At 49.5% G+C, this 15657-nt stretch overlaps 2 protein-coding genes across 2 annotated transcripts in view; both read right to left on the reverse strand.

Annotated features, from left to right (window-relative positions):
- KIF7 (kinesin family member 7) overlaps nucleotides 1-6508 on the reverse strand; it is a 22986-nt gene extending 16478 nt beyond the window's left edge. Inside the window, exons 1-5 of the mRNA XM_011986344.1 lie at nucleotides 6449-6508; nucleotides 4005-4356; nucleotides 1135-1335; nucleotides 369-762; nucleotides 5-169 (exon numbers count right to left, since the gene is read on the reverse strand). Of these exons, the coding sequence (XP_011841734.1) occupies nucleotides 5-169; nucleotides 369-762; nucleotides 1135-1335; nucleotides 4005-4332 (1088 nt within the window). The 5' untranslated portion in view covers nucleotides 4333-4356; nucleotides 6449-6508. The remainder of the gene's footprint in view (nucleotides 1-4; nucleotides 170-368; nucleotides 763-1134; nucleotides 1336-4004; nucleotides 4357-6448) is intronic.
- The window catches only part of PLIN1 (perilipin 1), a 24466-nt gene continuing 14991 nt past the window's right edge, over nucleotides 6183-15657 (reverse strand). Inside the window, exons 10-12 of the mRNA XM_011986345.1 lie at nucleotides 14800-14996; nucleotides 6449-6668; nucleotides 6183-6290 (exon numbers count right to left, since the gene is read on the reverse strand). Of these exons, the coding sequence (XP_011841735.1) occupies nucleotides 6183-6290; nucleotides 6449-6668; nucleotides 14800-14996 (525 nt within the window). The remainder of the gene's footprint in view (nucleotides 6291-6448; nucleotides 6669-14799; nucleotides 14997-15657) is intronic.

Raw genomic sequence — 15657 nt, forward strand, 5'->3', positions numbered from 1 at the left:
TGGCCGCTCGGCCTCGGGCCGCCAGTTGACCGTGGCGCGGTTGCGGATGTTCTGGGCGCGGCTGGCGTAGTTGAGGGTGTTGAGGGTCTCGTCGAAGTCGGAGGAGGAAGGGCTGACGCAAGCGATCATCACCGTCTTGGCATTCCCACCCAGAGAGTCTTTGAGGATTCTGAGGGCGCGAGGGGGAGGCTCTCAGGGGCCCTGAGACGCCAGGCCCAGGGCCCGCGGGCCAGACCCGGGACCGGCTAGCTCCTGGCACGGCTCCCCGTGGGAGGAGACCTGGGAGTGCCTGGGCTTCCACCCCCAGTGGCGTGACACTCCCCGCCTCCCCGGCCCCCAAGCCACACAGGAGCCAGGGGGCAGCTCACCGGGTGATCTTGGAGTCCCGGTAGGGGATGTGGCTGCCCCGGCGCTGAGGGTCCCCCAGGGCGCTGATGACGTTGCCCAGCGCCAGGAGGCTGCTGTTGATCTGGATGCTCTCCTTGAGCCGCTCGCCGGTGCTGCCCGTCTTGAGCACCCTCTCTGAGCCCGCCAGGTCCACGAAGTGGAACTTGGAGACGAGCAGCTGGCCCTGGGCGGGGCGGGGCAGGCGGCTGGGGGCGCGCCCCCGCTGCTCCAGGGTCACAGTGAAGACTGTGTGTGAGCGGCTAGACAGGCGGTTGAGGTGCGTGGCTCCCGTGTGCCGCGCCGCGTTGCCCATCTCCAGGAGGCTCAGAACCTCGTCCAGGCCCTCCACGTCCACCTCCTTCACCCCGCACAGCACTGCGGGCACAGAAGGCCGTGAGCCCCACGGCAGGGGCCGCCAGACTGACCAGCCAGGAGGGCAGGCAGAGCAGAACTAGCCCCAAACTTGCCCTTCCTGACCCACCGCTCCCTCCCCACGCCCACGGGGTACTGCCCTTCCTAGTTCGGGCTTGAGGGGCTCCGGCTTCCCACTGGCCCACCTCAGTGCCTCTCACTCTGGGTACAGAAGCAGAACTGAACTCACTGGAGACAGGAAGCTAAAGCAAAACCTCCCAGGGCTTGGGTTTTCCATGAGGAGTTGCCATTCCCAGACAGGTAAGCACCCCACTCCAAGCAGGTGAAGCCTCCCTAAACCCCTCTCCATCAGTGGAGGACCCCGGAGTTCCTCACCAACATTCCCATGCTCATCTTCCCGGAGCTGGATGTCACGGCTGGCAGTGCCCACCTCGAGCAGGTCCCGGAACTCCTCCTTGTACACTTCCAGATAGGACACATGCACCAGACAGTCAAGCAGGTCATTCTCATCGATGAGCTTGAAGGCCTCGGCCATGGCCCTCGGGACAATGCCCTGCTCATCCTCGAGGAGGGAGGCTGGGGAGACACCGCAGGGCCTCCTGCCACTTCAGCTGGACATGGCCCAAGTCCCCCAGGCCCGCAAGCTCATAGGCCCCTGCCAGAGCTGGAGGATGGTGCTCTAGGATGGAGAAGACAGTGGCCAAGGCCAGGATGGGACAGGTGGCCTGAGCTAGGCCATGCTCCAGTGTGGTCAGGCAGAAATATAAAATTTAAGAGTTGGAAGCAACCTCTCCTGATTCAATCAACCCCTTTCATGATGTAAGCATCCCCTTCACTGCATCCTCAACAGATTATCAAATAACCTTGCCTTGATTACTCCTAATCCATGCCGTTATCTAAAGGGCCTCCTAAATTTATCCCAAGGAAATAATCAGAGGAAGTTCAGAGCAGCACTCTTCCTCATGACTTCAAAAAATGCAAACATCCTAAGTGTCCATTTGAAGATCAAACAGGAGATCTGGCCAAATCAACTTTTTTTTTGAGACAGAGTTTTGCTCTTGTTGCCCAAGTTGGAGTGCAGTGGCATGATCTCAGCTTACTGCAACCTCCACCTTCCGGTTTCAAGAGATTCTCCTGCCTTAGTCTCCTGAGTAGCTGGGATTACAGGCATCTGCCACCATGCCCAGCTAATTTTTGTATTTTTAGTAGAGACAGCGTTTCACCATGTTGGCCAGGCTGGTCTCGAACTCCTGCCCTTGTGATCTGCTGGCCTCAGCCTCCCAAAGTGCTGGGATTACAGGCATGAGCCACCGTACCCAACCAACTATTTTATATTCACAATGGAATGCCAGGTAGCCCATTTAAAAGTTGGATTTTTTTTTTTTTTTTTTTTAAGAAACAGGGTCTTGCTGTGTTGCCCAGGCTGGTCTCCCAACTCCTGTGCCCAAGCAATCCTCCCACCTCAGCCTCCCAAAGTGCTGGGATTACAAGTGTGAGCCTGTGTGCCTGGCCTAAAAATTTAGATTGAAGAATATTTAATGATACAGAGAAATGTTCATGATACATTATTTTTTTGTTGTTGTGTTTTTGAAATGGAGTCTCGCTCTGTCGCCCAGGCTGGAATGCAGTGAAGCAAACTTGGCTCACTGCAAGTTCTGTCTCCTGGGTTCAAGCAATTCTCCTGCCTCAGCCTCCTGAGTAGCTGGGATTACAGACCCCCACCACCATGCCTGGCCAGTTTTTTTTTTGTTTTTTGTTTTTGAGACGGAGTCTTGCTCTGTCACCAGGCTGGAGCGCAGTGGCTAGATCTCGGCTCACTGCAACCTCCGCCTCCCAGGTTCAAGCGATTCTCCTGCCTCAGCCTCCTGAGTAGCTGGGACTATAGGCATGCACCACTACACCCAGCTAATTTTTTGTATTTTAGTAGAGACGGGGTTTCACCATGTTGGCCAGGATGGTCTCGATCTCCTGACCTCATGATCCACCCGCTACAGCCTCCCAAAGTGCTAGGATTACAGGCATAAGCCACTGTGCCCTGCTCAGTTTTTGTATTTTTAGTAGAGACGGGGTTTTGCCATGTTGGCTAGGCTGGTCCCGAACTCCTGACCTCCGATGATCCACCCGCCTCCACCTCCCAAAGTGCTGGGATTACAGGTGCGAGCCACCATGCCTGGCCAATGATACATTGTTAAGAAGATCAAACAGGACACAAAAGAATGTATATAATATAATCCCATTTTTGAAAAGTAAAATAATTTTCCCAGACAAACTGGAATGCTAACAGGGCAGGGGATTTCTGAAAGGCAATTATCAAGTACCTTTTACTTCGTGCATGTGTTTTGCTGTATTTTCCTAATTTTTTTACGACAAAGTATGTTTCTGTAACTGCTATGGTCTGAATTTGTTTATGCTCCCCAAAATTCTCATGTAGAAATCCTCATCCCCAATATGATGGAAGTGGGGCCTTTGGGGAGTGGGTGGGGAGAGCCCTCATAAATGGGATTAGTTCCCTTGTAAAAGAGAGCTGAGAGTGACCCCTTCCGTGTTCTACCATGTGAGTTTAGAGAAAGAAGGTGGCTGTCTGTGAGGAAGAAGGCCCTTCAATCTGCTGGTGCCTTCATCTTAAACTTTCCAGCCTCCAGAACTGTGAGGAATACATTTCTGTTGAGGAGCCACCCAGTCTATGGTATTCTGTTATAGTGAAGGGAGCAGAGCAAGGCAGTAACCTGAGAGAAAGCAGCTTGTGTTACTTAAAACGGGACACTTCCTTCAGTTGGCCCAAAGGATCTTTCTCGAAACTGCTCCAGAGCCTGGCTGAAGCACCTTGCAGCCCTGCTGTGCAGCTTCCAAAGCATGCCTCTTCCAGGACACACGGCCCCCGTTCCCAACTGCTCCAACTAGAACACAGATTCCTGACCTTCCCTAGCCAGCCTGACAACCTCCAGAGACATGCCGCCTTCCCGTACCCTTCCTCTACTGAGGTCCCCAGAGCCAGGCAGCATGGCGCCATCTCTATGGAGGTGAGAAGGCCACTCACCTCCAATGACTCTTCCTTCCTGCCCTGCCTACCCCACAGACATGGCTGGTCCCAGCCTGGGCCACAGATCTCTGTCTAGGAAATCAACTCTTCCTCCCCCAGCATCCCCACCATTCACGGGGACAGGCAGCAAGAGGACAGGGGCAGAAATCCAGGAAGGAACTAAGGCTCCTTAAAGTGGGCAAAGGCCCCGAGCAGGGTCACTCACCCACACTGGCCTCCCCCATGGTGTACGTCTTCCCTGAGCCCGTCTGACCATAGGCAAAGACGGTGGCATTGAAGCCCTCGAAGAAGGCCTCAAGGAGGGGCTGAACGCAGGCCTGGTACACGGTCTCCTGCCCGGCATCCTCGGCCAGCACCACGTGGAAGCCAAAGTGTCGGTCACGGCCCAGGGTGATGCGGCCAAGCCCTGGCTCCACCTGCAGGCAGCTCTGATGCCCGTGCAGCAGTTCCTTGGGCAGCAGTGGTCGAACTCGCAGGGCAACCCGCACTGGGGCCTCCTCAGGCCCTGGCAGCCTCTGGGCCTCCAGCCCCATGCTGAGGGAGGACTGCTCTGGGCCCTGTGGAGAGAGAAAGAAGCCCTGGCCATCAGCACTTGTACTCCAGGAGCTAGACTCACCCTGCAGGAGACTGGAGCCAGACCCTGCAGCTCCTGACCTTGGAGGGATTGGGGGGAGGGTGGTCAAAGTTCAGAACATCCCCGTGTCCAACCTGGTGCTCAAAAATTGCAAGGGTCATGACATATATAATCCCCCTAAGTAACACGTCATGGCTCCCAGCACTGGCGAAATGAGGCCCTAACTCCTGCACTCCAGTGTTTCAGCTGCATTCTTCCCTATGGCCCAATCTCCTAGAATAACGCACACACACAGCACCACACCACACCAGGGAACTCTTGTCCCTAACACCCACTGGGTTTACCACAATCTCTGTCTTTGTCACGTCACCCACATCCCCTGCCCCACCTTCTTCAAAAAAGTCAACAGATCCTTCAAGACCAAGCTCTCACCACCAAATCCTGCCAAATCCATCGCCTAAATATCTCGCAAGTTCACCTGCTCCTTCCCATTCTGTTGCCAAAGCCCTAGTCCTGGCCACTGACACTGTGCCAGGATGACTTTGAGCAGCCTTCCCCTGGTCTCAGTCTCCCTGTCCCTGCCCGCAGGGTAGCCAGGGACATCTTTCTTTTTCTTCTTGAGATAGGGTCTCTCTCTTTCACCCAGACTGGAGTACAGTGGCATGATCACTGCTTACTGCAGCCAAGACTTCCCAGGTTCAAGTGATCCTCCCACCTCAGCCTTCAAAGTAGCTGGGACCACAGACACATACCTGGCTAATTATTATTATTATTATTATTATTATTTTGTAGAGACCGTCTAGCTATGTTGTCCAGGCTGGTCTTGAACTCCTGGGCTCAAGGGATCCTCCCAAAGTGCGGTGATTACAGGCATCAGCCACTGCACCTCAGGGGCATCTCTCAAAATGCAAATGCAATTATTTCACTCCCTGCCTAACCTCAACTCTCCAAAAAAAGGCTCTCTACTGCCCTTGGGATTCAAAATATTAAGGAAAAAAAAAAAAAAAAAGACAAGGCTTAAATCAGGCCCTGCCTCCCTGGATTACTCACCTCCCACACCCCAGGCCTTTCCTTGCCGCCTCTCTGCCTGCAACGGCTAGGTGTTACCCAAGCCTCCTCATCCCTCCCAGCTAAGACTGCAGGCACCTTCTTCTTCTTCTTCTTCAGGGAGCCACGGAAGCTTCTCTGTGACCCCACCACCACACGCACACAACCCCCAGTGCTGTTCCACCCGCCCATGACCACTCTAGTGCAACTGCAGGTTACTACCCGCTTCTCTCCCCCACCTCCCAGACCAGGAGGTGGAAGGCGGGGACCCTCTGGGTCCACTTTGCACTTCATCACCAGCGCCCAGCACAAGGTCCCACGCTGCCCAATAAACAGTGATGGATAATCTTCATCCAAGGAACTTTCCCGCCCTCCTTCCTCCTACAGCGTTCTTCACCCCCACCGCCACTCCGGCACTTCATTCTTTACCCTTTAACCTCTCTCTCAGCACAGTAACCTCTCATTAATTCAATCACCCGGCCCCTATTGGGCGCCCGATCCTGGGCACACAGCGGTAAACTCTGCCTCGCAACACCGTGGGGGCCTTCGCGCACCCCTCCTCCGCGTGAGCATTCCGAGCCCGGTGCAGTCCCGGCTACCGCGCGCCCCTGCTCTCCGCACAGCGCTACCGCTCCGAAGGCGCTCTGACATCCCCGCAGGCGCAATCCGGAGCTAGGGTAGGGCAGCCGGGGCTGGAGGCGGCGGGGCGCGGGACGGAGCTCCCGGAAAGTTGGAAGAAGTGATTACAAATGGGGACCCGACTCACCCGGCCTCGGCGCTCGCCCCTCCTTGCAGGCCCGGGATGCCGGCGTCAGCCCCTAGATGTCGGGAAGAGGGCGCCGGCCAGTCCAAGGAGGAGCTTCCAGGAGGCTGGGGAGCAAGGGTGCTGGGCTCCTCATGCCGGCTCAGGTCTCCCAGGCGTGCCGGCTCCCAGGGCCACCAGGCCTAGGCCTGCGCGAGGAGGGAGCGCGCGCCTCCCTCCACCCACCCGGTCCTCGCCCCTAACCCGCTCTCGGGCCCACACTCACCTGCCTGGGTGCGAGCGCCGTCCCGGGCCAGGCAGTCAGGCTTCGATCCCCACTGCGGCGCGCTCCGATGCCGTCATCGGGACCCCCGCCCCCCAAACCAGCCCTCCGCTCACCCGCAACTCCGCCCGCCGGGGCTCTCGGGGGCGGAGGCGCGAGCCGGGTGGCGTCGCGGAGTCGGCCCGCAGACAGGGCGGGCGGGGCCCGTGCAGAGGGCCCAGGCCTGGAGAGTGTGAAGCATCCTCATGATGGCATCGACTTATTTTCTAGAATGTGTCTCCAAACTGAACTCCAGACCATCCTGTCCTCAGCCCCGAGTCACCTTCGTCCCCCGTCTCTGTTTTCCACTCCCAGTCCCAAACCACGCCCCCTGCACGCCACTCACAAAGCCAGCAGAAACCTCCATCTCCCCACGTTTAAAAAAGTTTTCTCAGTTCTGAGACTCTCATTTTCTCACACTTCAGTATTTCTAAAATTGAGTTCCATCTTCCACTCATTGTCAAGGGAAATTTGGCACCAGGAGGGGCAGGAGAGGTGATCTGGCGGTGTCCACGGCAGCCGGCAGCCTCAAAGAGATGGTTGTTGTCTTCACCTCTGAGACCTCTGATCCATTGTTTGCACTGGAAGCACCGTGAATGGGTGAATTTTAAAATCTGAAAACATATTTGTCACTTAAAATGCCATTAGAAAAAGTAAACTCCAGTGTCGTTTCTAGTGATATTATGTATATAGAAGATTACCTGGCATAGACAGGCAACATAATTAAAGGCTATAGAAATTGCCAGGCTCTTCAGATAAATCTATATTAGGAAACCCTCAGCCTCCAGTAACAGAAACCACAATTTGAAGTGGCTTGAACGATAAGGTCATTTGTTATCTTGGGGAACAGTGAAACCCAGAGGGATGAGGGCTCCTGGGCAGGTTGAGTCAGTGGCAACATTACCAAGGAGCTGGCCTTTTTAACTTTTTTTTTTTTTTTTTTGGCATCACCTTCAGACAGAAAATGTCCAGAGGAAGAAGACAGCAGTGTGTGGCGAGGCATGCCCTTTGGATCAAGAGCCCTCTGAGCTGATTTCCTTCCCATTCCATGTACCACACAGCTTAGGCCTGTCCACTCGCAAACTACTCGCTGTCAAGGGGATGGAACTACCATGATTGGCTTGCAATACCCGTGTGAGACAGCGTGGATATAGGGAAGTCATCCACAATCTCCACAACCACATCCTCGAAGCTTCATAGAGGAGAGGCTGGCCAGCTGATTCATGTATCACAAAGGACCATGATTCAGGTACCAAGCATCTATCTGTCAGATGCCAGGAGCTGTGCCATTTCCTCCAATAGATAATTCAATTAAGGAGAAACTAAAACCTCAAGCAATTGGAAAGAGCACATGAAACCCCAGTGTTCTCTGACATGCTGTAGAATGACACTGTTGGTCCCAAATATTCTAAATCAGTTGGGGTCCTGAACAAGAACAACACAGAGCAGCCTGCCGCTGTGATACCCAAAGAGAATCATTTTAGACCCTGAAAATGTGAAGAAGCTGAAAACTGAACTTGGATCTTCATGTGTGTAACATGTAATAAAAGGTGATGATGATTAATGAAACATCATGTTTTAAGAGGTACAATTCTGGGCCAGGCAAGATGGCTCACGCCTGTAAACCCATCACTCTGGGAGGCTGAGGCAGGCAGATCCCTTCAGCCCAGGAGTTTGAGACCAGCCTGGGCAATAGGGCAAAGCTGTTTCCACAAAAAATGCAAAAAATAGGCAGGCATGGTGACACGGGCCTATAGTCCCAGCTACTCCGGAGGTTAAGATAGGAAGATACACTGGCTTAAGCCTGGGAGGTAGAGGTTGCAGTGAGCCAAGATGGTGCCACTGCACTCCAACCTGCGTGAGACAGCGAGACCCTGTCTCAAAAAAAAAAAGAGAGAGAGAGAGGTACAATTCTAATTCCAATTACAGTAATTAAATTGTAGAGAAAATAAAACTTTTATATTACAATAAATTGTTAAAGCATTAGAAAGATGTACCTTTTTTCTTGCTCTTTCTGGTGGATGGGCAGTGTTTTTCTGTGTATCAGTAGTACTCATATGCAACAATCTAGTTTGTGTACCCTAGTGTCCAAATTGTGGCCTTTATCACTATTTTCCATTAAAAGTAGTTGATGCCATGTATTAGGGTAAGAGCTGGAATAATTATTTTGTGGTCAAAAAATTCAGATGCTTTTAAAATGTATGTTGTAGGCCTGAAATGACAAAAGCCCCACCTTAAAGGGGTTCTTACCGGCCAACTTGTGACATCATGAGCTTCAGAAGAGCAAAGAATAATTATAGTTACTTGAAACAAATTGAGTCTGTCAAAATTCCTTTTGTGGAATTTGACAAGCTGATTTTACTACTTACATGGAAAAGCAAAGTGCCGGAAGTTGCAAAAGACACTTGCACAAGGGCAGTATGGGTGGACTTGCCCGAGAAGATGTGAAAACATATTTGAAACTATTGTAATTCAGACAGTGTGTTCATGCTACAGGAATAACAAATAGAACAAATTTGGAAACCAGATCTGTGACAAAGTAGAGAGTACAGATCAGTGGGGGAAAGCTATTCAATCCATCAAGCCGAACCTGGTCCATTGTTCATCAGACATCAGTAAATCAGAAGTTTTCAGCTGACATTTGAGAGCACTCTTTTTTATTTTATTTTATTTTTTTATTAGACGGAGTCTCACTCTGTTGCCCAGGCTGGAGTGCAGTGGTGGGATCTCGGCTCACTGCAAGCTCCGCCTCCCAGGTTCACGCCATTCTCCTGCCTCAACCTCCCGAGTAGCTGGGACTACAGGCGCCCACCACCACGCCCGGCTAATTTTTTGTATTTTTAGTAGAGACGGGGTTTCACTGTGTTAGCCAGGATGGTCTTGATCTCCTGACCTCGTGATCCACCCGCCTCGGTCTCCCAAAGTGCTGGGATTACAGGCATGAGCCACCACGCCCGGCCTCGAGAGAACTCTTAAACTTCCTGCAGTATACAATTCATTTAGAGAGAAACTCAAGGCTGAGTATGGTGGCTCATGCCTGTAATCCCAGCACTTTGGGAGGCTGAAGCGGGAGGATAGCTTGAGCCCAGGAATTCAACACCAGCCTGGGCAACACAGCGAGACCTTGTCTCTACAAATAAAAAAAAAATTAGCCAGGCAAGGTGGTGTGCACCTGTGGTCCCAACTACTCTGGAGGCTGAGATGGGAGGATTGCTTAAGCCTGGGAGGTCAAGGCTACAGTAAGCTGTGATTACACCACAACACTCCAGCCTGGATGACAGAGACCCCATCTTCAAAGAGAGAGAGAGAGAAAGCACAACTGAAAATTCAGTTAGGAAATGTGTAAGACAGTTATCCACATGGAAGAAAATATTGGATTCCTACTTAAACCATACTTATAAAAATTAATTAAATGTAGGGCTGGGCCAGGCGCAGTGGTACATGCCTATAATCCCAGCACTTTGGGAGGCTAAGGCAGGCAGATAACTTGAGCTGAAGGGTTGCAGACCAGCCTGGGCAACACAGCGAAACCCCATCTCTACAAAAAAAATGCAAAAATTAGGTGGGCATGGTGGTATGCACCTGTAGTCCCAGCCACCCTGGAGGCTGAGGTGATGAGATTACTTCAGCCCGAGAGGTCAAGGATGCAGTGAGTCGTGATAGTGCCACCGCACTCCAGTCTGGGCGACAGAGTGAGACCCTGTCTCAAAAAAAATAATAATTAATGAAATGTAAAAGCAAAACTATAAAAGCGTTAGAAGAAAATCATCATGGCAAATATTAGGGAAGCATCATCATAACTTCATGGTAGGGAAGAGCTTTTAAAACATAACTCTCAGCACCACAGGAAAGGTTAGAAACAAACAAAAATCACAACTCAAAATGGCAAACCACAAAAGGAAAAGGTGGTAATTGTGACTAAATCAAAATTAAGAACTTTTGTTCATTGAAAGGATGAACAAAGAAACCAGAAAGAGAATGAAAATGCAAGCAACAAGCTGGAAGAAGATATTTGTGATATTTATCCTTGATAAGAATTAGTATTCAGAAAATATAAAGAACTTCTAAAAATCATTGAGAAAAACTAGGTCTGGCATGATGACTCACACCTGTAATACCAGCACTTTTGGAGGCTGAGGCAGGAGGATCGCTTGAGCCCAAGAGTTCAAGGCTGCAGTGAGCTTTGATTAAACCACTCATTCTAGCATGGGTGGCAGAGCAAGACCCTGTCAAAAGAAAGAAAGAAAGAAAAAGAAAGAAAGAGAGAAAGAAGAGAAGAGAAGAAAAGAAAAAAGAGAAAAGAAAAGAAAGGGAGGGAGGGAAGGAAGGAAGGGAGGGAGGGAGGGAGAAAGGAAGGAAGGAAAGAAAGAAAAGAGAAAAAGAAAGGGCAAATACTTCACAAAAGAGGAAATGCAAATATTAAATAAACATCATAAACAATGTTCAATATCATTGCTAATCAGGGAATTAAGTCCATGACAAGATTCCATTTTCTTCCCTTCAGATTTAGGAAAAGTGATTAAATTAGACAATATCAAGTGCTGATGAGGATGCCGAGTAAGAGGACTCTTATACTTCTGGTGAGAATGTAAATCAGAGCAACCACTTTGAATGGCAATTTGTCAGTATCTAGTTAACGATACACGTTTTATCATTCAGGAATTCCACTCTTAGTCATATTCCCTAAGAAACTCTTATAAGAATGTTCATTGTCACAAAGTATGTAACAGTAAAAATACAGAAACAGGTCGGGCATGGTAGCTCATGCCTGTAATCCCAGTGCTTTGGGGGACCGAGGTGGGCGGACCACTTGTGGTCAGGAGTTCGAGACCAGCCTGGCCAACATGCTGAAACTCCATCTCTACTGAAAATACAAAAATTTAGCCTGGCGTGGTGGCTGGCGCCTGTAGTCACAGCTACTTGGGAGGCTGTGGCAGGAAAATCGCTTGAACATGGGAGGTGGAGGTTGAAGTCAACCAGGATCGTACCACTGCACTCCAGCCTGTGGGACAAAAATGAAACAGTCTCAAAAAAAAAACAAAAAAACAAAAAAACAAAAACAGAAACAAGCCAAATGTCTATTGACACGAGAGTGATGTGGCAGAGATTACAAGTTACCCCCATCCCTGGGATCTACTTCCCCTCCATTTAGGACTTCTGATTTTTAATTAGATGCATAGCCACTCCAAATGAAAACTATATTTCCCATCCCCCTTTTAAACCAGGAGTGGTCATGTGACTAAGTTCTGTCCATTGGGTTATAAGCAGTAGTGTGTAATTTCTGGTGTGGAGGCATGCCATTCTCCTTTCTCCTTGCTCTTTTCTGTGGCTGGAATATGGAGTTGATGGCTGGAGCTGGAGCAGCTATCTTGATTCATGAGGTGACTTTAGGGAAAGAAATCATTCATGACAGAATAGTAAGGTTCTGTCCTTAAGATAGAAGGAACCTCAATCCCTGGCACTGCTGAGTGTCATTCCAGTCTGGACTACTCATCTCTGGGCTTTCACAGGAGACAGAAATAAACTCCTCACTTGTTTAAATCAAGTGTGCTAGACTGTACTATTGTTCAGCAAATATCTGCTCCCTTCCCCTTCCACTAGGGGAGAAGTCTACTTCCCTGTCCCATTGATGCGGACTTGGCTGTATGACTTGCTTTGGCCAATGGAATGTAAGTAGATATGATACAAGGAGAGGACTTGAGATGAGACTTGGTTCTGTGCTCCAGTGATCTGTTGTGAGAAGAGTATGCCCCAGATAGCCACTGCCACTGACCCCTTATCCTAGAGCCCTGAAATAGCACCCCTGGTGCAGAACTGAACCCATGCACAGCCTGGAGCCAAGTTCAGCTGATCTGCAGAGCCACTGGGAGTGCCACTGTGATGAGCCAAACCATAGTTGACCTATGAACGTAAAAATAAAGGCATGTTGTTGTAAGCCACAGTTTTAGGACAGTTTGTTATGCAACAGTATCATGGCAAAGGCTGACTAGTACACATTGTTATTGGGAGCCTTCTGTCTTTTAAAACTGAATCCATTCTAATACAAATGACTGAATAAATTAGGGCATATTTATATATACTCATTAAATATAGAGTTTTAGAATTAAAATCTCTAGTGAAAATGAATGAAGCTCAGAAACATAATTTTGAGTGAAAAGAAGCAAATCTCAAGAATACACATAATCACACTTAAATAAAGCTCAAGGCATGCAAAACTCAATCATATTGTATTGGGGTGTATATATAGGAAGTAAATCTATAAAGAAAAGCAAGGGAATGAGAAACAACAAAATTCAGGACTGTGGTTATAGCAGGTTGGGGCTGCGGATGGGGAGGGATTGTGGATGTCATGCAGGATGTTTTAAAGATAGTGCTTGTGTTCTGGATGTAGAGCAGTGAGTAGAAGGGTCCAATAGTACATCCTGGATGGGGAGCTGACCACACAGGCTTGGTCCCCTCTCTGCGCACAGAGGAACCTCTGGATGACCCCACTAGCTCTAATGACATACTAACAAGGTATGCAGAAGTTTCCACTGACTCAGTTTACAGAAAAGCTTAGAAGAATTTGACTTTTTAGCTTGTAATCAACATTTTTTTTCTTTTTCGAGATGCAGTTTTGCTCTTGTTGCCCAGGTTGCAATGCAATGGCGTGGTCTCGGCTCACTGCAACCTCCGCCTTCCAGTTTCAAGCGATTCTCCTGCCTCAGCCTTCTGAGTAGCTGGCAATTATTACAATTATTACAGGTGCGTACCACCACACCCGGCTAATTTTTGTATTTTCAATAGAGACAGGGTTTCACCTTGTTGGCCAGGCTGGTCTCGAACTCCTGACCTCATGATCTGCCAGCCTCGGCCTCCCAAAGTGCTGGGAATTACAGGCATGAGCCACCTAATCAACATTTAAATATTTAAAATAATTTGATGTATGCATTTTATAAATTTTGATTAAGTGTGAAGTATTTAAATGGTTAGGAAAGTTATGCTTAAGACAATGAGCTTCGAAGCACAAGTCATAGCGGTATCTCTCTCTCCATGCCCAGAAGTCCCTTGGCTATTAAGATCCCAGATCATTATTGGGAGGAAGCCTGGGCATGGTGGTTCGCACCTGTAATCCTAGCACTTTGGGAGGCCGAGGTGAGCAGATCACTTGAGGTCAGGAGTTTGAGACCAGCCTGAACAACATGGTGAAACCCCGTCTCTACTAAAAACATGAGAATTAACTGGGCATGGTGGCACATGCCTGTAATCTTAGCTATTCAGGAGGCTGAGGCAAGACAATCACTTGAGCCTGGGGGCGCGGAGGTTGCAGTGAGCTGAAATCGTGCCACTGCACTCCAGCCTGGGTGACAGAGCGATACAGTCTCAAAATAAAATTATGGGAAGAAAAAGAGGTAAATAATTGCCTGGATAAATGTATGTTAATTTCTGTAATTGTGTGCATCTCCAAAAGCTGTGGCTGTGTTAGAAGTGGGTTTTGTAAGCTGGAACGGAAGGCATTGGGTATTTCTCTGAAGGACCCTGGGCAACCCAGTGTGAAGTGGAGGTCTTTGCTAGGTCCTGAGCCACACTGGAGATACTGAGTGTGCGTGGGCCTTGCCAAAGGGATGCCCCGCAGAACAGGGGGAAGTCCCCCATTGAGCCTAGAGTCAAGGAAGCAAATGTCTGCCATTTAGAGGAGCTACTTTGCCCTTGTTACTGGCCAAAATATGTTCAAAATACTGAGAAGCAGGTTCAGTGTACCTTTCTGCCTAATCAAGAGGTTTCTAACAGTAAAAAGAAACTTACAACTTACACTGTTTGCTTCCTGGGCTGTCCTATTCCATATGTAGCCTCCAGCACCTGTGCGCAGGCCCGGGGCTGGGTGAGGGAACTGGGCCTGACCAGCAGGCATGTTGGCGGCCGCAGCCCTCATGCTGCTGAGGAGGCAGCTTTCCTGCCTTCTGGAGTATAGCCTAGCAGGAGGAGCCACAGGACTGGGGAGGAGTAGATAGCTAGGAATGTGGTTTCTGGAACACTAGGAAGAAAGCAGCATGGGTGGGTGAGGCCCAGGACAGGCAGGCATTTCTTTCTGTACATCTAGGCCTGAGGTCAATTCTCCAGCATCTGTCCATGGGAGCCCTGCCAAGGCTGTGCTGGGCTCTGTCTGCTCAGCCCTGTTATATCAGCTTCTAAGAAACCCTCTTGCCAACCCCACCCCTCATCTTCCCTCCCCATCCCCCAGGGAACTGCTGGGTGTAGTTTATATCATGGAAGTGGGGTGGGGAGGGTCCATGGCTGGCTCAGGGGCCTGGCCACATCTTCATGTGTATATCTACCAGCTTCTCTCCTGTCCCCATTCTACATCCTCAGACTCCAAAACCACAGATTGAGGCCCATGACTCATTACACCAAAGATCTGCCAGGGCCCCAGAGTCAGTTCCAGGGCCCCAGAGTCAGTTTCAGGGAGCAGGGCTTCCAGGTGTGCAGTAGAGTGGGAGCTAACAGACTGAGTGTTTATGTGTCTGAGGGGGACCTGTGGAAAATGAGTATAAATATATGGATGTCTAAAAGGACTGACTGAAGACTCATAATTTTCTGTGCATATTTCTGAAGCTGCAGGTGAAAATAACTAGAAAAATAGGATTTGGTTTGGCAGGCTACTTGGTATTATCTAGGAATATTTAAAATGCACATATTCTTTCACCCAGCATGTCATGGTTACAAGTTACGTATCTATCACATATGTGTATATATATATTTCCACACATGTACACTAGACATTTTTGATAAGGGTATTTATTATAGCACTGTTTGCAGTAGCAAAAAAGAAAAAAAAAGGAAACAAAAGTCCATCATTAGGGAACTAGTTAAATCAAATAAGGCATATCCATATTATGCAGTAGTTATTATGTGGCCGTCGAAAAGAGCGAGTGGGATTTATGATGTGATACAAAAATCTCTCCAAGCTGTGTTATTAAGTGAAAAAAGTAGGCATGTATAACACCCCACAGCTTGTGTAAACACAAGCGGGGAGTGCATACACACGCGCCTGCAGGCGCATAGCCCTGTATACACGAGAGACGGCACCATGGTGGTTTTTAATGAAGGGGAACAGGGGGGCACGGGGAGAAAGACACATACCCTTTTGCAATGTTTGAATTTTATAGTTGTATCAATGCATTTTCTTTTCCTTT

Source organism: Mandrillus leucophaeus, unplaced genomic scaffold, assembly GCF_000951045.1.
Source record: "Mandrillus leucophaeus isolate KB7577 unplaced genomic scaffold, Mleu.le_1.0 Scaffold297, whole genome shotgun sequence".
NCBI classification, from domain to species: Eukaryota; Metazoa; Chordata; class Mammalia; order Primates; family Cercopithecidae; genus Mandrillus; species Mandrillus leucophaeus.